Source organism: Caloenas nicobarica, chromosome 15 (genome assembly GCF_036013445.1).
Source record: "Caloenas nicobarica isolate bCalNic1 chromosome 15, bCalNic1.hap1, whole genome shotgun sequence".
NCBI classification, from domain to species: domain Eukaryota; kingdom Metazoa; phylum Chordata; class Aves; order Columbiformes; family Columbidae; genus Caloenas; species Caloenas nicobarica.
In genome coordinates, this window is record NC_088259.1 from 3,219,663 (window position 1) to 3,240,298 (window position 20,636).

At 55.4% G+C, this 20,636-nt stretch overlaps 1 protein-coding gene across 3 annotated transcripts; it reads left to right on the plus strand.

Annotated features, from left to right (window-relative positions):
* The first annotated feature begins 1,822 nt into the window (after positions 1-1,822).
* On the plus strand, positions 1,823-19,421 carry LOC135994683 (centrosome-associated protein CEP250-like). Of its 3 annotated transcripts, none has more exons than XM_065645449.1 (22): positions 1,823-2,023; positions 2,502-2,558; positions 2,967-3,049; positions 3,501-3,666; positions 3,917-4,023; positions 4,985-5,092; positions 5,678-5,774; positions 6,244-6,342; positions 7,070-7,231; positions 7,547-7,725; positions 8,177-8,359; positions 9,033-9,177; positions 9,460-9,606; positions 10,957-11,150; positions 11,702-11,829; positions 12,033-12,202; positions 12,670-12,849; positions 13,981-14,115; positions 15,337-16,386; positions 17,160-17,315; positions 17,719-17,826; positions 19,003-19,421. In XM_065645449.1, the coding sequence occupies exons 1-21, from the start codon at positions 1,925-1,927 to the stop codon at positions 17,782-17,784; spliced, it is 3,711 nt and encodes a 1,236-aa protein (XP_065501521.1). In that variant the 5' UTR covers positions 1,823-1,924; the 3' UTR covers positions 17,785-17,826; positions 19,003-19,421. The 3 variants fall into 3 exon arrangements, with proteins under 3 accessions (XP_065501521.1, XP_065501522.1, XP_065501523.1); XM_065645450.1 differs by having other exon boundaries at positions 17,163-17,315; XM_065645451.1 differs by having other exon boundaries at positions 7,577-7,725.
* The last annotated feature ends 1,215 nt before the right edge of the window (positions 19,422-20,636 follow it).

The window sequence follows — 20,636 nt, forward strand, 5'->3', positions numbered from 1 at the left end:
GGGCAAGACGCTCGCCGGCCAACAGGCGGCCTCCAGAAGCCCCGGGATGGCACCTCCAGAGCCACAGCGAGGTCTGCAGTGCCCGAGTGGGAAACTCTGCGCATGCCCCGGGCAGGGAGCACTGCAGGCAGCCTCCCCTTCACGGGCCGGCAGGTTCCTTTCCAGCCCAGGCCTCCAGCGGGTCCCAAGCCCCCTCCCCAGGCAGGAGCGAGGTGCAGCCCAGCGCATCTCAGGCTTGTCCACGAGGAGCCCGTGGAGCCCAAGGCGTTGAAGAGGGTGGCAGCTCGGAGCCTTGTGGACAATGTGCTGAGGAGCTGTGCGGCTTCACGGCCACAGAGCCCCCGGGCAGTTCCCCCACGCAGACAATAAAGACGTTGTTTCCAAGGCCTTGCTCGCGCCTGCAGTGATTCACGCCAGGTCCTGCTGTGTCTGGGCATTTTCCCTGCAATGTTTTCCTGCCTCTTCCTCCCTCCTACAGCCTCGCTCAGGCTAAGACCCAGTTCTACAGGGAATCTTAAGTGGGGAAGAGAAAAGCAGCCCAGGCTTTTGCCTTGTTTAGTAAGCTTTGCGACCAGGCTGTTGGAGGGGTAGGTCCAGCTCTGTAAAGCCGTGCTCGTGCCTTAGGACAGTCCCACATGTTGGTGCTGTTGAAGGCTGCACCTTGTTCTGGGCATTTACTCTCTCGGCCCCCCAAGTCTCCTGAGGACCCTTTGGTTTCCCACCCAGGGCCCTCGCTGGGCCTTTCGCTGTCCCGCCAAGGGACCGGCCTTCGGCTTTTCATCTTTCCCAGGGGACTCCTCCTCTCGTCTCCTCAAGCCGTCTCTGTTTGCCTTTCCATGTCCCCCAGGGATGGGCTTTTTTGAGGCAACCGAGAGGCCACCAAACAGCCTTTCGGTGGCTCCCGAGGGCCTCCGTTTCTCTTCTTGTGCTTCCTAGGACACTCCGTTTGCCCTTTGGTGTGGACCGGAGCCCTCCGTGTGCCTTTGGGTGCCCAGCCTGAGCCCTTTGCTGCCTCTGGGTACCCCCACGGCCCTGCGTGTGCCCGCGGGTGCCACCCTTGTGAGTGCACGAATTAAGTGTCAGGGGTTCTAAGTTAGGAAAGCTCCTGACCCGAGAGGTGAATAAGTGAATTCATGCAACAGACTAGTCTGGCCAAGGGGACTAAGCCCTGTGTGTCATGTTTGGTTCTTGTATTTCTTCATGAGCTCATGAAGTTTAGTTCAGAGAGTACGTGGTGCTGTGAATTGGCAGTTTTCTCTCCCATCCAGGCTCTTCTCTAGCTGCTTGCAGTCTGCCCCGTTCATGCTGCAAAACAGAGAGGAAAAGGTTCCCAAATGCCACCCGTGTGCGTTTGGTTTCCGCCCCAGGCTGGAACTCCTGCGGCAGGGCCAGTCCCGGGCTCAAGGCTGAGCTTTAGCAGAAAGCTCCGGCTGCTCGGTCGGCTCCCCTGGGCCACGGAGCTTTTGTGCTGTCCCTGCGGTCCCCCCTCCCTGCCCCAGTGTCCCCACAGCCCACACTCTGCTCTCGGGACCGTCTCCTCGGCTCCTTCTCTCCCAGGCTCCCCCGGCAGCGCGTGCCGCCCGCAACGTTCTCCGGGGCCGTTACCGGTCCCTGCGCAGGACTCGCTGGAGCAAAGCGCTGCCAGAGCAGCACCGCAGCCCGGCGGGCCCGTCCAGGAGGAGCGAGGAGAGAGAAGAGAGAAGCGAGAAGCGAGAAGGGAGGCGCTGCCCCAGAGCGGCCCCGAGCCAGCCCGGCTCTCCCGCCCCGCGGCTCCCGGTCGCGCCCGGCGGGCAGGGGGAGCCGCTCCGCCCGGCCCGGAGGCGCCAGCCCGGGGCCGCCTGAGCGCGGTCCGCCGGGGCAGGGCGCGGAGCAGCCCCCGCCGCGGGGCCCGGCGGGCAGCGGAGCCCGGCAGGCGAGCGGGGCCATGGCGGCGCCGAGCCAGGCCTCCCTGCGCCGCCGGCTGCAGAGCTCGCAGGAGGCGCAGCACCGGCAAGCGCTGCTGGTGCGGAAGCTGCAGGCGAAGGTGAGGAGCGGCGGCGCCTGCCCGGGGGGAGCTGCCCGGGGCCGGGCCGCGGTGCGGGGGCCGGGGTGTCCGGGCCGCCCAGAGAGGGCACTGGGCCGCGGCGATGCCGGGGGCGAACGCGCGGCCCCAGCGGGTTCCTCCCCGGAGCTGCCGCGGGCGGAACGGTGCCCAGCCCGGAGCTCGGGGGAGGCCCCGGGAGCCGCCCCGCTCCGCCCGGCCCGCCCAGGCGTGCTGGGCGCCGCTTCCCCCGCTGGCAGCCCCGAGCCGCTCAGTGTGCGAAAGAAACCCTGGCTCGCTTGCTTGAGGATCAGGGAAGGTGAAGCTTCCCTGTATGGGAACGACTTCTCGTTGGCTGTATCAGCAGCGCCGTGAAATGTTCTGTGCTTGGGCTGCAAAGACTGAGAGCAAAGGGGCTGCGGGAGGAGCCGCGTCTGCGAGAAGCTGCATTCGCTCCTCTTCATTCTCTGTATCCACGCAGGTCCTGCAGTACCGGACTCGGTGCCGAGAGCTGGAGCAGCAAGTGGAGGCAGGAGGGGTGAGTGTGCAGGCTGCTGAGTAACGATAGTGTACGTGGCATTCGTTAACGCCGGCAAAAAACATCTCTCCAGAGTGACAGTGACAGAGGAAAACAGGATTTTGCTGCCTGAGGGTTTCAGGAAGCGCTGTAATTCTGCCCGTCAGTGTCTGTGCAGTTGCCATTCTTGGAGCAGCCAGTAGTCCCAGAAATGCCAGTCCAGAAATCCCCATCAAGAAGGATTTTAGTTTTGCGAGAGAGTGCTTTCCTGCTGGGGTAACACGCTGTCCTAGGTCTCAGGAGAGGGCTGTAGTGCCTGGAAGAAGCCATGAGCTCCTGAGATACCAAGAAATGGAGAGGAGAGTGATGGATGCTGACAGTAGTGAAGGGAACACAAGAACTTGACTAATGTTTTCCTTTCTTCCTAAGGGATCCCTCCCCGGCAGGCGGGAAGCCACAGAAGACCACAGCCTGGAGAAAGCACTGCTGCAGCTGGAAGAGGAGCAGCAAAGGTACAAGGAAGAAGCGTTCCCTCATAGCCGGTATCCTGGATGCTCATGGAAGGGAGGGAAAACCTGCCAGTGCCAGCTGGTCTCCCCAAGGGAAGCGGTTGGACGAGCCGCTTTGGCAGGAGAAAGGTCCACGATGTGTTTTCTGTGGTGCAGTAACAGTGCTGTGTGCTGAATGGCTCTGTTCTGAGCGGGGGGTTGTTCCGGGTGAGCTCCAAAGGTCCCTTTCCAGAGGAGGGGAGAACCGAACCTGTGGGTGGGAATGGGAGGCTTAAAGCCAGGAGAAGCAGCGGAGGTGGCCATCTCAGAGAGATCTTAGTTAATGCCAGGAGGCACTTTTCCTGCCTCTCAGTGTGACAACAAAGTCAGTGTTGAGGGAGCTGCGAAATCCCGGGGCTGCCGCTTGTGGGCAGCAGCTGTTGAGCGACCTCCTGGCTGTTTCTCCCTTTCCCAGGTGCGAGAATCTGGCAGAAGTGAACGCTCTCCTGCGGGAGCAGCTCGATAAAGCCAGTGAGGTTAATTCAGCCCTTAAAGAAGATGTTGGAAAACTGACGGCGGATTGGATGAGGGCCCGGGAGGAGCTGGGGTTGAAGGAGAGTGAATGGCGCCGTGAGCGTGAGGTAAGGAGAGGCTACGGGCATGCCAGCCGTGGCGCCAGAGTGGCGTGAGAATGGATTTGATTTCCGGCAGAGAGGACTTGCTGTGTGACAGTGGTGGCTCTGCTGAGCTGTGTTGGTGCTGAGGAGCAGAAGACAGGGCTGGGAGATGGAGGAGACCTGGTGCTGGGGGTTGCACTCTCTCCTCTCTGAAAGACTCGTGCAGTGTTGGCGAAGGCTGAACTGGCATTTCTTTTTGTCTTGGCACGTTTAGCTGTATGACAGCTACGTCAGGGGTGAACGTCACCGTCTCCTCAGCCTGTGGTGTCAGGTGGTGACCTTCCGCCGTCAGTTCCTGGAGATGAAGACTGCCACTGACCGGTGAGTACAAGGGAAGGCCAGAGCTCTTGCAGGAAAACTGTAGCTTCCCTTCACACCTGCTTGGCGAGCCTCCGTGTTACGGTAATTGCGGCTCAAGACGTGATTTCTCCTTTGACGGGCTGAAGCAATGCCATGAAGCTGCTTTAGCTGTCTTTGGAATCATTTGGTTTGATGCAGGTTTTCAGATCAGACTGAGGGCTCGGGCTGTGAGCAACGCCGGGGCCCTGAGCAGATGAACTTGACTGTGGTGATGTTTGGGCACATTAACTCAGGCACGGGCGCACATGGACAGGCTGGAGGAGACTCCCCACAGCTGTGCGTGCAGCATGTAGAGCAGTCCGTTTAACAGAACGGTGAAAATCTGCCTTACATCTCACTGAGTTTCTTTTCCTACTGTGCCTCATCAAAAGATCATTTATGACTTTGTATGGTGGCTGTCACGTGCAATGTCCCACTCCGGGTTGCTGTCAGCCATTTATCTTATTTGATTATAAGCTTTCCTTAAGGTGAGAGTATGCCTGAGCAACTCCTTAATTCTTGTAGCATTTGTGCTTTTTTGTTGCAACATTCTGGGCTTATTCTTACACCACCTCCAGTCCAAGTGCGGACAGTAACAGGTCGCTTAAGGCTGATCCCCAGGGTGTAAAAGGTGGGGACCTTGGTAAACTTCCTTACATCTATTAATGACAATGAGAGTATGTTAGTGAGCTAGAGCAGGAGCAACAATCAGTAAGAGTAATTGGAGGTCCTTGAGGCCTTCTGGCTGTCCCACCCATTTCTTCTCATCTCTGAGGAGAAAACAAACTCATCCTTGACGATCACGCAGACCCATTGCTCAGCTGTCACGATGTGTCCTGGTCCCAAAGGGCCAGATGAGCGGCTCGTCCCAGCGCAGATGTCACCTTTCCTGCCAGCTGGGACTGGTGCTGTGAACACGGTCTCTTTCTTGATTCTTCTTCAGAGATTTGTCCGAGCTGAAGGCAGAGCACATGAGGCTTTCTGGAGCTGTACTTGTGAGCTGCTCCCGTCCAACCTCTGGCGACCTGGAGAAGAAGGAGCTTCAGGACAGGTGAAGCTGTTTTAAACTTTGCTGTTACCAACAGGATCTTTTGTGGCTGCTTCTACGATTCATAGATGAGCTGTGTTCACGTTTTAAACACACCCATTCTGGACAGCCCTGTTTCTGTCCCTCGTCAAACTGTTGCCTTCAACAGAACGGACAGAAACACCGTCTGACTGACAGAAGCTCTTCTGAGTAAGACGAGACTGGCAAAGAGATTGCATATCACAGTGTTTTAGCTGTTAGCTGATTCTTGGTCAGAAATGGAGAGCAGCATAAAGAGAGCTCTGTCTCTGTACAGCCCTTTTGCTACCCAGGGCTGCTCTAAAGCAGTTGGGAGGAATGTGCACAGGAGCATCATGAGCAGCAGCTCCTCTGTGCTGACGGTTCCTTGCAAGACTGAGTGCAGAAGACCTTTGGGGCAAGAAGTGCCATTTTGCACCCTCAAGCTCATTAGCCTGTAGAGCTGGATGCTGCCTTTGCTGTATTTTCTGGGTTGAACTTTCTCTGCTGTGCTTCTGGGAGCTGCTTAGCTCTTTCCCAGGCGATGGTGTGCTGTGCTTTTGGAGTGGCACGTGGACCTTCTCTTCTCAGGGTGATGGAGCTCTCGGCCTTGCTTGTGCGGTCCCAGAAGCAGAACGAGGAGAAGGAGAAGCCCATGGAAACACCTGACGACACTGTGGAGATTCTGGTATGTTTTCCCTTGATCTGGGAGACAGCCCAGTGTTTGCTCCCCAGCCGTAGCACACAGAGGTGTGGTTTCCTCCACAGAAGGAGTGGTAGAGATGCCAACTGTAGGGGAACAGCAGGGACATTGCCAGAATGTTCCTTGTGTGTTTGGCACAGGTGGAGTCAGTCCAGGTGCAGCAGCGGCAGGGGAGCTGCAGACAACTCCGGTGTCTTCCTCAGGGGGTTGCACCAAGGCTGTTGTGCCTGGGGCCAAAGTTCTTGGCACTGACAGCTTCCTAGCAGTCTATGAAAACGAGCTGTTGGTCGTTCTCTTCTTAGTTGTAGCGAGGAAGAAATGGAATAGATGTGGGAAGGAATCTACTGGAGTCACGAGGGCTGAGGCTTCTGGGCACGGCAGTGCCGCTGAGGATGGGAAAGCTGCAGAGGGGAGCAGCTCTTCCCTGCCCACCCTTTCCTCCTTCTGTTCTCAGGAAGCCAGTCGGTTAGAGACAGAACATGAAGCTTCGTGGAGTAAAAGTGCCAAAGAGGAGAACCTTTCCCTGCAAAAGCTGATAAAGGATATAACTGAGGTGAGTGCAGAGCTGGGACCACATCCCTGTAGACGAGGTTTCCAAGTGCTTGAGGAAGGCAACAGCCCAGCCTGGGGAACAGAGATCCATGTTGGGTACTGTCTGCGGTAACTGCTACTGGCTTTTTAATTCTTGTACCACCTTTCTGATGTAAAACCTGTTAGAACGTCCAAGTTGGCTGTCCTATGACTCTTGAGCTGAGTCGCTAGAAGTTTCAGAAAGTACCTTTGCCTTCACCGTCCCGCTCAGGTCTCTCTTGGGCTGTGCTTTCCGAGTTGGCTACTTGACATTTGTATTGCAGGGTTGCTCGGGGGCTTCCCCCACCCTCCTTGAGCAATGACTCTTGTTCTTCAGATTTTATAAAAGGTCACTGGCTCAATCAATGCACTTGCCAACTCTGCTCCTTTACTCGACATTCACTGACCATTATCCCCCCAGAATCCAACTGGTCTAACTGTTCAGGGGGAACTTCAACTTAGTCCTAAACTTCCCTCTGTGGAGGGGAGTTAATTAGCCTCTCTCAAAGTCAGGTCTTTCACCCGATAGAGTCACTGTTATCCTCTTGGGCTACTGCACAGAGTCATTATAAACATGAGCTTTTTCATGGCTCTTTTCCAGTATTCCTCAGCTTTTAATGACTCAAGGGTGAAGTGGGGGCAAAAGGAGAAACAGATAAAGCAAGCCAAGTAGACTGAGCAGAGCGTAACAGCTTGCTGTGGGCTTTCAGGTGGTGTTGGATGCCAGTGACAGCACGGTCAGCATGATCTGCCCTGGCAGTTCCCAGCAGGCAGAGCCCAGCACCATCCTCTCTGTCCTGAGCTCCGGTGGGACAGAGCAGGCCTTTGCCTTGGTTCAGGAGGCGCTGGCAAGGAGGCGAGGAGCAACGCGGGTGAGAATTTCTGCTTGTCTTCAGCACTGGCCACAGTCTCGGCTGCTCATGCCTCCCTTGGCTTGGACCCTTTCCATTTCCTCGGCCAGTTCAGCCAGTGTCTTTCCAGCCTTCCCACTCTTGGGACCCTGTTGCCTGGCCCCCCTCCCCAGCCCTGTGTTCTGCCGCTTTGCTCTCCTTGATCTCCACCCCCTCATCCCAGCTTTTGCCTTCAGCGGAGCTGTCTCTCTGCTCGCTGCTTCTCCCAGCTGTCTGGAGCCGTCTCGGCTGCTCCTTACTGCTTGTTTGTGCTCTTTCCCTGCCCGGTGCTTGCAGGCCCTACAAGAAGAGCTTTCTGCCAGGCAGGACTCTATCGATTCCCTGCTGCAGCAGCACAGGCAGCAGGAAGAGAAGTGCAGGAAGCTGCAGCAGAGGCTTGAGCAACTGGAGGAGGAATGCGCCACGTCCAGCAGGCAGCAGCAGCACCTCCAGTCTTTGGTGGAAGCGCTCAGAAGGTGAGTGTTTCCTCCTTCTCCTGCGTTCTGGAGGCAATCTGCTTCCAGTTCGGGGAGCTCAGAGGTGTTCTGGGCAGAGAACTTGCCTGCCCTACCTCGTGTGTGCCTCTGTATGGCACCACAGCATCCTCCTGTCACTGCTTTTCATGCTCTGCTGTGCCTCCCAAGGCTGTCTGGGCAATTCAGAGCGATGCTGGCATACAAGGCGCCTCTCCCTCGACATGCTGCGTCTCTGCACTCTGCTCTTTGGGTGCCCCTTCCCAGGCACCGCTTCTCACTGGATGAAGGCAACAGCCTGCCTGCCTTCCTGCTTCCCTCTTCGGTTACCTTGGGAGGGGAAGAGCAAGTTCTTCCTCCCCGTGCTCCCGACAGCTCCATCCTGGGATGGGGAAAATGAGATCTGTGACTCTACCGGCCTCTTCATTCTTCTAACGGAGCCTTGTCTCTGCAGTGACTGTGCCAACCTGGAGAAAACCAGGGAAGAGTTACAGCAACAGCTGGATGTAATGGAGCAAGAAGCCTCATGTCTGCGTCAAAGGAACACGGAGCTGCAGCTGAAGAAAGACTCAGCCCAGGGGAAAATGGTGGAGCAGCAGCAGGCAATGGAGAGAGCGCGTCGTGAGCAGGAGCTCCTGTGAGCGTTGGAGCTTTCTCTGGGCAGGGGTGGGCATGGCTGGACCTTAGGAGCCCAGCGTACAAGGCTGAATTGTGCCTGCTCGTCATTTGCAGCACAGAAGGGTGAAGGGAGCACACGGGCAGGGCTGGCTGCCTGCTGCCATCCAGCAGAGCCACCTCCTTGTGCTTTGTGTGTGAGCTTCACAGAAATCATTCCCCACCTGAGCAGAGTGGTTGGTGACAGGCATAAGCTGAAACAAGGGCGGGTCAGGCTGGATTTAAGGAGAACAGAAAATTGAACCGTGAGGACAATCATGCAGCAGAACAGGTTGCTCAGAGCAGTTGTCCAGATTCCATCCTTGGAAACTTGGGAAGACCCAACTGGTCAGAGCCTTGAACAACCTGGACTGATCCCATAGCTGACCTAGCTGCTCTGAGCTGGAGACTGGGCCAAGGTGTCGTGGGGTCCCTGCCAGCCTGAGCCATCCTGTGACCCTGTGATTGTTGGGTTGGAAATTCATACACATCTCCTCCCCAGTAGACTGCAGACTCTTTCATTGTTTCACTGCTGAAGACAAGAGTAATTGTGGGAATATTAATCTGGACTTCAGAAGTCTCTTTTACCCTCTTATACTCTTGGAAGCGAGAGTGTTTTTAGATTAAGAACTTGTTTGTCTTTCCTCTTCTCACAGGCTGAAGGACTTAGCTGCACTTGAAGGAAAACATTCATTGTTGCAGAGTGAGCTGGCAGTCACGAGAGAGATGCTGGAGAAGTCGCAGTTTCAGAGGAGTCTGCTGGAGCAAGAGAAACACGAGCTGACCACGGCCCTGGAGAAGGTGCGGGCACCTTATTCCTAGGGAGCCCTTGTGGGAGAGGGAGTTGTGACAGCAGGACCAGCACAGGTGCTGTTCCTGGCAGGAGAAGACAGGGAAAACATTGTTGTCCTTCTTGGGAAATGGGGATCAGACCACACAGGCTCTTTGGGGTTTTCAGTCCCCACGTGCTTATCGGGAGCGTGAACTGGGAGCGTGTCAGAGACACGCAGGGGATGGGGAGTTGCTGCTTGGAGTCAGGGATTTTGCTGCCCTTGTTGTCACGTTGTTCTTTTGTCTCTGCAGGCCGAGCAGTCGGTGGCAGAGTTGACAAGGACTCAGAAGCAGCTGAGTGCTGAAACAGCTGATCTGCGTGTTGCAGCAGCCAACATGAGCAGTCTCAATGAAGCTCTTGCAGTGGAGAAAGTGCAGCTGAACAACCTTGTGCTGCAGGTGAGCAGAGCTGCCAAAGCTCTTGCCAGGTGTTTGTCTCCAGCTGCTGCTGCTTCTCAGCCTTCTTGCCTTCCAGCAGTAGGACTGGCTGGATGTGGAAATGTTGTTCCTTTTCGGGTCCAAGGCAAAGCTCCTTCCTGGGAAATGTTCCTGTCTTTTATTTCCTCTCTGCTTCTGTGATTGTAGCTGGAGCAAGAGAATGAAGTTGTGTCAGGGAAAGTGGCTGAGATGGAGAGAGCAAGAGTGTGTGAGCAGGAGCAGCTGAGCTGGTGTGAAAGAAGCAAGGCAGAGCTCTGTGCAGAGAAAGCCCAGCTGGAGCAGCTGCTGCAGAAAGCAGAGGAGCAGCAGGAGGGGCTGCGGGTGGAGCTGAGGAGACTGGCAGAGGAGAAGGAAGAAACCCGAGAGCAGCTCAGTGAGGTGAGACCAAAAAGCTGCTGCTTCTGGGTGTGCGTTTGGCTGCTTGGCTGAGTGAAGCTGTATCTGTTGGCTGCTGCAAGGTTTGTGTCAAGGAGACACTCGGTAGCCCTGGAGGGCAGAGGGTTTGTTCCCTTCTTTTTGGCAACGTGTTGATGGCTTGCAGAGCAGTTCTGCATTTCTCTGCGCTGTCCTCTGCTTCTCTGGATTCTCTTAATCCACCGGTCTGTGTTGGCCTCTTCTGTGGCTTTTGCTGAGCTGCAAAGAGATGATGGTGCTGTCCCTGGATCAGAGCGGGGTGACTCCTGTCACCTGTGGCAAAAGAAACAAACTGTGTAGCTCTGAATCCTTGTTTTGAGGCGAGTTTCTGTTTCTGCTTTTTGTTGCAAAGTGTGCAGCTTTGCGAACTCCGTTTGTTTGAGCCTGGAGAGCGGGACAGAGCTGCGAGTCACTGTCTGCTGTTTTGTCTTGCTAAGAATGGGACTGGCATCTTGAAATGGTTGAAATTGCCTGTTAAGACATATCTGCAACTGTGTGTTTGGAAAGCTGCCTGGGGGAGAAGGACGTGGAGGTGTCGGTCGGCAGCAGCTGAATATGAGCCGGCGTGTGCCCAGGTGGCCAAGAAGGCCAAGAGCAGCCTGGCTTGTGGAGTGGTGTGGCCAGCAGGAGCAGGGCAGTGACCGTCCCCTGCACTGGGCACTGGGGAGGCCACAGCTGGCCCCAGGCAGCCCAGTCTGGCCTTGCACATCACTTCCCAGTGAGCGGGGCCAGCGCCTTTTGGCAGCCCAGGCTCTCAGTGCGGTACCAGCAGCTGCTCTCACACTTGGAGCCCCCGGGACAGGAGCTCTTTCTCCTCCCGCCCACTGGCCAGCGGCGCTGGCTGCTCTGCACACAACTGCACAGCAAGGGCTCCAACTGCGGTTTGTCCCGTTCCAGGTGTCCCGGCAGCAAGAGTCGGCCAGCACTGGTCTGGAGCAGTTGCGCCAGGAGTCCTCTCGCCAAGGGCTCGCGCTGGCCAAGGTGTCCGAAGAGAAGGAGGTGCTGGTGCAGGAGAAGGCTGCCCTGGAGCTGCGCCTGGCAGCCGTGGAGCGGGACAGACAAGGCCTTTCAGAGCAGCTGGCAGAGGCCAGGTAAAGGGGGAGGAACCCTGGGCAGGACATGACTCACTGTCGGGAATTACAGAGCTGGTCATCGTTGCACGGGGCTTTCTTGCGTCCTCTGTGCTTTGGGGGTGTTTTCACCTTCCAGGGACAGAACATGGAACAATCTTGAGGAGAAAAAAATCCTGCTTATTGTGTCACCCTGCAGAGCAATTGGAAGTGCTGATGAGATGGGGGCTGTGAGCAGAGGTTGGGCTTTTGCTGGCTGGCACAGACGTTGTCAGGAAAACTGCTCCCTGTGTGCCATCGATCAGGCAGCAGGGATTCAAGATCTGGCCGTCGAGGTGAAATTCGGCTGGGCTTGCTGTGTTACGCTGGGTCATAAGGAAAGCCTGGGCATTCCCTCGGAGGGGCCTGCATTGCTATTTTAAATGGCAGAAATCTGTTTTCTGTGCACGGGTGTCCATGCAACCCATTTTCCGTTCTCAGGGGCAGGGATCTTGAACCACTTGTCACTGGAATCCCTCCCTGTGGGTGTCAGGAGCAAGAAGCTCATTTCTCTCCGTGTCCACAACCTGCAGGTCGGTGAAGGAGACCCTGGAGTGCAGCCTGTCTGAGGCTCAGCAGCACGTATCTCAGCTGGAGATCGCCCGGAGTCAGCTTGAGATGCAACTTCACACCATCACGCAGGCCAAGGAGGTGATACAAGGTGACGCCCCACGTGCTTTGTTTCTGGTGATCCCCCTGCCTAGAGAAGACGGTATAAAAGCAGCTCTCTGTCCGCAGTGCTGGTGGGGAGTGAAGGAGCTGGAACAGATCCCTCCTGCACTGAAACTCCAAGGGCTGAAGGTCAGTAAGGTCAGAACCAGTGTCTGGGGAGACTCTGACTCTTGCCATTTGTGGGGTTTGCAGGGGAAGTGAAGTGCCTTCAACGTGAGCTGGAAGCAGAGAGATCTCTCCTGAGGCAGGAACGGGAAAACACGGCACAACAGCTCTTGCGGAGAGAACAGCAGCATGACGATACCCTCAGACTTCGGCAAAACGATCATGAAGCAGAAATAAAGAGGCTTCTGCAAGACCTGGTAGGAAACAGGAGGCGTTTGAATTCCTCAAGCAAGCTTGGTGGGCTGTCTTGAGCAGAAGAACGGCCCGAGGTGTGAAACGGCAGCAAGCGTGTGTCACGGGCCACACGTTGCCAGGCCAGCAGCAGAGCCGATGGCTCGTACTCGAAGGCACGTGGAGCCCACGGGACTGTGCTGGGACAGGAAATGCAGCCACAGATTGAGCGTGGGCGTAAGACGAGTTCAAGGGCAGGTTGGGGGTCCCACCCAGAGCGTGGCAGCCCAGGGGGGGCTCTTAGCAGCCTCCTGTCTCCCATGGGGCAGAGTCCTGACCCTCCTGCCAGCTGCAGTCACGGGAACTTTGTTCCTTTCTCGGTGGACAGAGGGGTTTTCTTTGGGCTTGAACCCCAAAGGAGGGATGAAGCTTCCCATGTTTTTGAGGAGCTTGGCTGGGGCTCCATCTTGAAGTCTTTTCCTCCCCTCCTCAGGCAAGCGCGCGGGAAGGGCACCAGTCAGAGCTGCAGGAGCTGCTGGAGCGATGGCAACAGGAGAAGGCAGAGACAGAGAGGGAGCACGAGAAGCAGCTGTTGGATATGGAGCAGAAAGTTGCTGCCGTGCAAGCTCAACAACAAGAGGAACAAACTAGACGTGAAAATGCCGAGCAAGAGGTAAAGGCTGCGAAAGGAGAACTGGTGTGTTTTTGCGAGGCTGGGGCTGTGGGAGATGGCTGGGAATGGGGCTGTGTGGAGCATCCCTAATGTTTCCTGCACGGAATTTGGGGAGGTGAAAGGCGTGCAGGGCCAGCGCTGGGACTAGGGACGAGACCTCTCATAGGAAGCCAGGCAGAAATGTCTCCTTTGGTTTTAGATTGTTGTGCTGCTATTGTGTTCTGGTTTTGTAAGAGTTACCTCAGAATATCTTCGCTGCTCTCTAACGGTCCTCTTTTGATGTTTCCTGGTAGGTGTTTAAAGCCTTATCTCCATTAAAGACCAAAGTGAGCTTGTAGGCCTGAGTCCCCACGAGGATGGGGTTTGTGTTTGGGGAACAGGGAGGGGCGCAGCAGGATTGTTGACAAAAGAAAAACCTTTTTAAAGAGTCCTGTGAAAGATTTCGGAGCGGTAGGACAGAGGTGTCTTCCGGGCTGTGTTTTCAGTCACTTGCTGGTGAGCTCTTTTGTGCCCAGCTCTGCTGTGCCAAAGCAACCCCGTCCTGCGCTGGCAGTGCTTGTGTCCTGCCCAAGGTCCTGTGTGCAGAGTGCCCAGGGACAGCAGAACCCCCAGCTGTGTCTGCAGGTCCTGACAGGACAGGGCAGCACTCGGAGATGACCGTGTGTCCCTGGCATGTCACTTCTGAACCAGAGTCTACTGAGTACCTTAAAACTGAAGTGATTTTCACCAAACCCCGCTTGGAATCCCTGAGTTTCCTGAAGGAGCTCTGGCTGCAGCCCTCTGGCAGCCTTGCATTTTCTCTGCTGCTGACTGGGGGCAAAAGCCGCCATGGAAAGGCAAACAGGACCAGCAGAAGATGAGGGATCCCCTCACCAGCAAGGCGAGACACTTGAGAAATGCCACATGTTTTCCTGTGAGCTGACTAAGAGTTTGTTGAGGATTCAGTCCCGGAGGGACCCTGTTTATCCTGCCAATCTCCCTTAGGAAGCTGCGTCTCCCCGTGGGCAGAGAATGACCCAGGAGAGCAGCAGCGCAGCGCTTGGAGAACATGTGAGCCCATCGGCCTTTGAGCCTTGGCACGGACATTTTGCGAGGGAAGTTTAAGCCCGTCTGCTCTTTATTTCTGTGCAGGCCGTGCTGGAAAAGGAGCGTGAGAAGAATTCTTTACTAGAGACGCTCCTCCAGACTCAGGGAGAGCTCACAGACGCCTGCCAGCGGGTAGAGCAGCTCAGGCAGCAGATGAAAGAGCAGCGAGAGAAGGGGCAGGTGAGTCTGCCTGGTCGGGTGGGTTGAAGGAACAGGCTGTTGGCCACTGGGCGTAAGCTGAGAGGGGCTGAGAGAGCCAGGGAAGAGAGGGAAGGGCAGTAGGAAGGACAGAAAGCCTCAGTGCTGGGGCTGGGCAGGCAAGGACTGCTGCAGGCACTGAAAGCACAGAGCCTGGTCAGCTCCAGAGAGGAGCAAGAGGAAGGAAGGGTGACAGCGGAAGCAGCGCTGGGTAGAAAAGCAGAAAGAAGTGGCTGAATGAATGTGATTTTGAGGCAGAGAGAGGAAAAGCCGGACCTGATGGCAGGCGATCGTCCTCCTGTGCTGGGCACTGGGGAGGCCAGACCTGGAATCCTGGGGGCAGTTTTGGGCCCCTCACAACAAGAAAGCCCTTGAGGTGCTGGCGCGAGTTGAGAGAAGGGAACGGAGCTGGTGAGGGGCTGGAGCACAAGTGTGATGGGAGCGGCTGAGGGAGCTGGGGGTTCAGCTGGAGAACAGGAGCTGAGGGGAGACCTTCTGATCTCTGAACTGCCTGAAAGGAGCTTGGAGCCAGGGGGGGTCGGGCTCTGCTCCCCAGGAACAAGCGCCAGGACCAGAGGAAACGGCCTCAGGTTGCGCCAGGGGAGGTTGAGGTTGAATCTGGGGAACAATTTCTTCCCCAAAGGGCTGTGGGGCATTGGAACAGGCTGCCCAGGGCAGTGCTGGAGTGTATGCCTGCCAGGGGAAAACTAGTCCTGATTTCAAACACAGAATGACAGAGTGTGGTCTGGCCATTACTCCTTCAAGAGGGGACAGTGGGGTTCTAGAGGATGGTGCCATGAAAACTCCACGCAGTAGAGGGCCAAAAGCCGCCCCCCAAAATGGGAGATCAAATGTTGGGGTTTTTCTTTCTTCCCTTCCTCCCTAACACAGAGAACATCACCATGCCCCTGCCCAAATCATGTTAGTCTGGACTTTAAATCCTGGCTGCCGCTCAGGCGGCTCCTCCCCGCAGGAACACACTAGAGCTAGAGGAGGGTCAGGGAAGGGCACAAAGGAAGGTGGGACAGGCTGAGTGAGCTGGGAAAGCCGGAGCTGGAGGGTGGTGCAGGAAAGGTCTGAACAGCCGGAGAGGCAGGAGAGAGCGGGCAGCCCTGGGCTGACACTGAACAGGAGTGCAAACCCCGTAGGAAAAGCAAGCATCTATAGGTGGAATGACCTGACCTTTTTCTTGCTGTTTTGCAGCATGAACGGGACAGGCTGGAAGCAGTTAAAGCAAAGCTGGTATGGGAGATGAAACTTCTTCAGGAGTCAGTCACAGCCTCTGAGACCCGAGCAAACACAGCAACAGATACGAGCCACTGCCTTGAACAAGAACTTCAAACTACTTTGTCTGTCTTAAAAATGAAAAATGAGGAGGTGGAAATGCAGTGGCAGAAAATTCAGATGCTGGAGAAAGAGGCAGCAGAGGGAAAAGCTTTGCAGGAGACTCTCACTCATATGAATGCCGTCTTGTCAGAGAGGGAGGGAGAAACGCGGTTGTACCGGGAACAGGTGAGAATGCTGGAAAAGCAGAAAGAAATGCACCGAACTACTCTCGATCAGGTTATGAAGGACATGGCAGAGAAAAACCAGCAGGTGGAATCCCAAAAAGACCAGATCCGAGAGCTGCAGAAGCAGCAGGAATTGCAGAGGACACTTGTAAGCAAGATGAGCAAAGAGCTGGAGGAGAGAGACCAGGAGATCAGATCCCAGCAAGAACAGATAGCAGAGCTGGAGAAGCAGCAAGAAATGCAGCAAGTTCAGCAGACTCTGCCCAAGAAGGATGAAGAGCTCAAGTACCAGAGAGACAGAGTCAGGTATTTAGAGAAGACTCTGACATGGAGGGAACAAGACCTTAGGAGGCAGAGTGACCTCCTGAAACAATTAACATCAGCTCTGCGATGGAAAGATGACGGGGAGACCCTGAAGAAACAAATCCAGAGACTCCAAAAGTGGGAGGAAGAGGAGGCAGAGAAGAGGCAAGTTGTCCAGGAGAGAGACGGTCTCTTGAGGAGGCAGAAGGAGCTGACCCAACAGCTGGAAGACGAGAGGAAAGCAAAGGGGGAAGAACTGGAGCGTGTGGCTGCTCTTTTGAAGCAGACTGAAAGAAGAGAACTGGAGTGGCAGCAGAAGGCACAAGCACTGACTCTTGCCCTCACCAAGAGTGAAATGGCCAGTGGCACTCTGAGGGAAGAAGTAGCCGTCCTGCAGAATATGGTTTCGGAGAGGGACACGGACCGGTTTCATCATCAGGTAGGCACTCGAGTGACCATCAGCCAACTAAAATGTCTCTCAAGGATTCTAAAGATGTTTCCCGTAGACACACATGGGAATCTTTCTTCCCACAACTCCACGACCTGCTTGGCCGAAGCCCCCGTGAGCGCAGCCAGCGGGCTGGCCTGTCTGTGCAGGGCGCTCAGACACCGTTCACCTGCTGGAATGTTTTCTGCCCAGCCCACAACTACCGACAGAACGAGGGGGCTTGATGTTAAAATTAACTCCAGTCCCACAGCTGGGGCTGGGTCGTTGGTTCTCTCCTGTCTGGGCACGCTTGGCCAGCGTGTCCTGCTGAGGATTTGGCACGGGAAGGAAAGGGCACGGTTGACCACACTAACGTACGGAACTGGGTAGAATTTTATACCGATGGCTGAACAGCAGCGACACTGATGGTGCTTAGAGGATGATTTCAGAGATGGAGATTTCTGGGAACAGCTTTTCCACTGTATTAAAAAGAATGGAATTGGTACCATTGCTTGATCTGGTTAAAGGCTTCATTGCCGTTGCGGATGTACTTGTGCCACAGCCCAAAAAGCAGGAAGGCAAATGAGTGTGGATTTCTCCCGGGTGATGTGGAGGGGGCCCCTAGGAAGAGAGTTTGGGGTTGTTTTGGGCTGTGGACCAGGGGGAGAAGAAGGGATTTAGCACCGTCCAGTCCTGAGCCCGCTCACTCTCCCCAAGCTTGTTCATTCTGGCCCTTGTAAGCTGCATGTGGCACCAGCTCCATCATCTCCTCTCTGAATCCCCAGCAGGCTGCTGCAGAAGGGGAGCAGCTCTCCTGGCTCTCAGAGAAGAGACTCCTGTCGCAGCGGCTGGAACGTCTGCAGGGAGCAGTTGCAAGGCTGGAACTTGAGAAGACGGAGCTGCAGCAACTCAACGCTGAGCTCAGGAGGACCCTGGAGCAGGTAAAACAGGCTTTCCCTGCCTCTGCAAAGCCTCCCGGTGCTCTGGAACACCACACATTTCCCGGACAGCACTTTGGAGTCCTCTGCTGGTTTCCTGCCCTCTCCCCCTTCCTCCTGTGGACACTCACTTTCTATTTTCTCTCCCTTCTGGCACCCCATTGCCTTCACAAATGCACATTCACTGGGGTACCACCCTTCTTGCCCCAGTGTCCCCATCCACACACACTGGACTCTCTCTTGCCCTTTCTCCTCCATAGTCTGCTTCAAGTGCATTTTGCCGCAATGTTCTCAGGTGCAAGTGACAGTCTCTGAGCAGAAATCTCCTTGTCCTGATGTGCAGAGGTGCTTTTGCTCCTTGTTTGGTGGAAGGAGTCTGTGACCCTTTCTCCTTCCCCACGTGCAGGTGGAACGTGAACGGAGGAGACTGAAGAGATACTGCCGTGGTCGGTCGCTGCCAGACGCGTGCTGATTTTCTCTCTCTGACCAGCGGAAGGTGCCGGCTTCTAGACAGGTGAGAACAGAATCACACTGGGTGGCAGGAGGAAAGTAGAGAATATGCTAAGGGTGGTCCCGTTGAGTCTTCCTCATGGTGTTGACTCTTCCTGTTTTCCCGTGGCTCAATTAACAGCGCATCTGCATCATGTCAGAGCTCCAGGGATCTGAGGCAGTGCCAGAGCTTGGAGCCTTCAGGCACTTGGTAGTCTCGTATTGCTCCTCTGTGCTGATTGTGATCCCAATATGGGGCTGAGGCAGAGACCTGAGCACTGTATGGATGTTTGTTTTATCAGTGTGAGGGTGTCCATTCCAGCTGCCGAACCCTGTTGCATCCTTTGACGGTGGTATTGGCAGTCGCAGTGGTTGCCAGATGTTTCTTCCATGTGCTTTTGTGGGTCTGGTACAGCCTGGTCACTCTGAGGAGGTGAATTTTCCGAGGTGCTCAGGGCCAAACGTGTGAGATTCCTGTCAGTCAGGTACACGATGCTTGGCTCTGGCAAGGGAGCCGAGAATCCTGCTGAACCAGCACGGTCTGTCTGCAGGATGTTTTCAGCAGGAAGCCTCAGTGGAAGAGAGCTGAGAGCAGCTGGGGCTCTGCTCCAACAAGCCCAGCAGTCACGGCCCGTGTTGCCAGGAAAGAACAGATTCTGAGGATGTCACAGCCTCAGCAGTCCTTTAAGGCTCATTTCCTCCTGGGCTTTGTTCCACAAATGATGCTCTGCTCATTTGTGAAATGCTCCAGAGTCAGGAAAAGTGAGAGTTTGCTCCCTTTTCCTGTGCCAGCTGTCGAGTTTGGAAACTCGATCATAACAGAACCGTTCTTCGCTGCCTCGTGTAACCAGTAGTCCTCCTGCTGAGGAAAAAGCGTGTGGAACTAAGGTGGCAGTAGCCCAGACCTCTCTTTTGAAACAAAGAGTTGGGTTGCTAAATCCTGTAGGAACCTTTCTCTTGAACCTACCCGTAATGTCTGGTGCTGTACGTGGGTGGTATGCCAGAGAGAAACTGGCACTGTCGATAATCTGAGCTCAGTTCAGGGTGACTATGGAAACCTGTTGCTGCCCGTTGCAGAAGGACAAAGTGTTTGTCGGGGCTGGAGTTAGAGGGCGCGTCTTCCCTGCCGGCCGGTTCCGTGGAGCTACGGCTGGTCCTGACGGCGTGGGCTTGTCTGAGCTCGGCCTTTTGCCTCTTTCAGGTGTCCCTCCTGCAGACGCAGCTGGCGAAGAACGAAAATAGAAGCAGGACTATATTGAGTAGGTGAGGGCTCGGGACAGTGCTAGTGAAAGGTGATAGTGCAGTGATCAGCCAGAACGACAGGGAGGCAAGACGGTCACTGTGGGCATCATCAGAGTTGAAGAGAAAGGGAGACCTAAACCTGTGGATGGAAATGGAAGGCTTAAAGCCAGGAGAAGCAGCTGAGTTGGCCATCTCAGAGAGATCTTAGTTAATGCCAGGAAGCACTTTTCCTGCCTCTCAGTCTGACAACAAAGTCAAGTGTTGAGGGAGCTGGGAAATCCCGGGGCTGCTGCTTGTGGGCAGCAGCTGTTGAGCGACGCTTCTCCCTTGCCAAGGGGCAGTTGCACCCTTGGAGATGAGGGAGCTGAGTTTTAACCACCAGCTACGGGGGGTTGAGGGGGGGTGTGGGGAGGAGACATCGGGGGCTGGGTGGGGAGATGGGGAGCAGGCGGATCGGAAAGGTTGTACCCTCCGAGTACCTCAGCCCATGGGGAAAGGAGGAGGGATCGTTGCGGCCGGGAGCTAGGGCTGGGGAACTGGGGTAAGTGGGGGCTGCGTCCCCCGCGTTTTGGAAGAGACCCCACAGGGATATGCCCAGTGGACTCTTCCCCTTATTTGAATAAAGTTTTTCTTTTGGTTTGACTCCTCTGTCTCTTTTTCTGAACATTGAGCTCTAGCGAAATGAATTTCTGTACAGCTGCCTGTGGGTACCCAGCATGGCGCTCCGTGTGCCCTGGGTGCCAGGCTCTGCGTTTGTCTCTGCCCCAGGAGCTCCTTTTCTCCTCTTTTCTTTCTCAGGGCAAGGGGTGATGGGTTTTAAGCAAAAGAGGGGAGATCTAGACTAGATATAAGGAAGGAATTTTTTACAATGAGGGTGGTAAAATACTGGCAAACGGTTGCCCAGAGAGGTGGTAGATGCCCCATCCCTGGAACATTCAAGGTGCTCAAAGCTACCTGATCTATATAGAATAGAGTAGAATAGAATCATCAAGGCTGGAAAAAAGATGTTTAAGGTAATCAAGTCCAACTGTTAACGCAACGCTGCCAAGTCCACCACTAAACCACGTCCCTAAGTGCCACATCTACTTGTTCATTAAACCCCTCCAGGGATGGTGACTCCAGCACTGCCCTGGGCAGCCTGTTCCAATGCCCCACAGCCCTTTGGGGAAGAAATTGTTCCCCAGATTCAACCTCCCCTGGCACAACTTGAGGCCGTTTCCTCTGGTCCTGGCGCTTGTTCCTGGGGAGCAGAGCCCGACCCCCCCTGGCTCCAAGCTCCTTTCAGGCAGTTCAGAGATCAGAAGGTCTCCCCTCAGCTCCTGTTCTCCAGCTGAACCCCCAGCTCCCTCAGCCGCTCCCATCACACTTGTGCTCCAGCCTCTCACCAGCTCCCTTCCCTTCTCTCAACTCAAAACACTTGTTCGCTAAAATGTTGAAGATGTCCCTGATCATTATAGGGGGATTGGACGAGATGACCTTTAAAGTTCCTTCCAAACCAAACTATGATTCTATTTCCTTCGATGATTTTCTTCTGTTTTTTTCATGCCCTGTCCTGGACCGGAATGGCAAAGCCATCTTATACTTGGGTGAGAA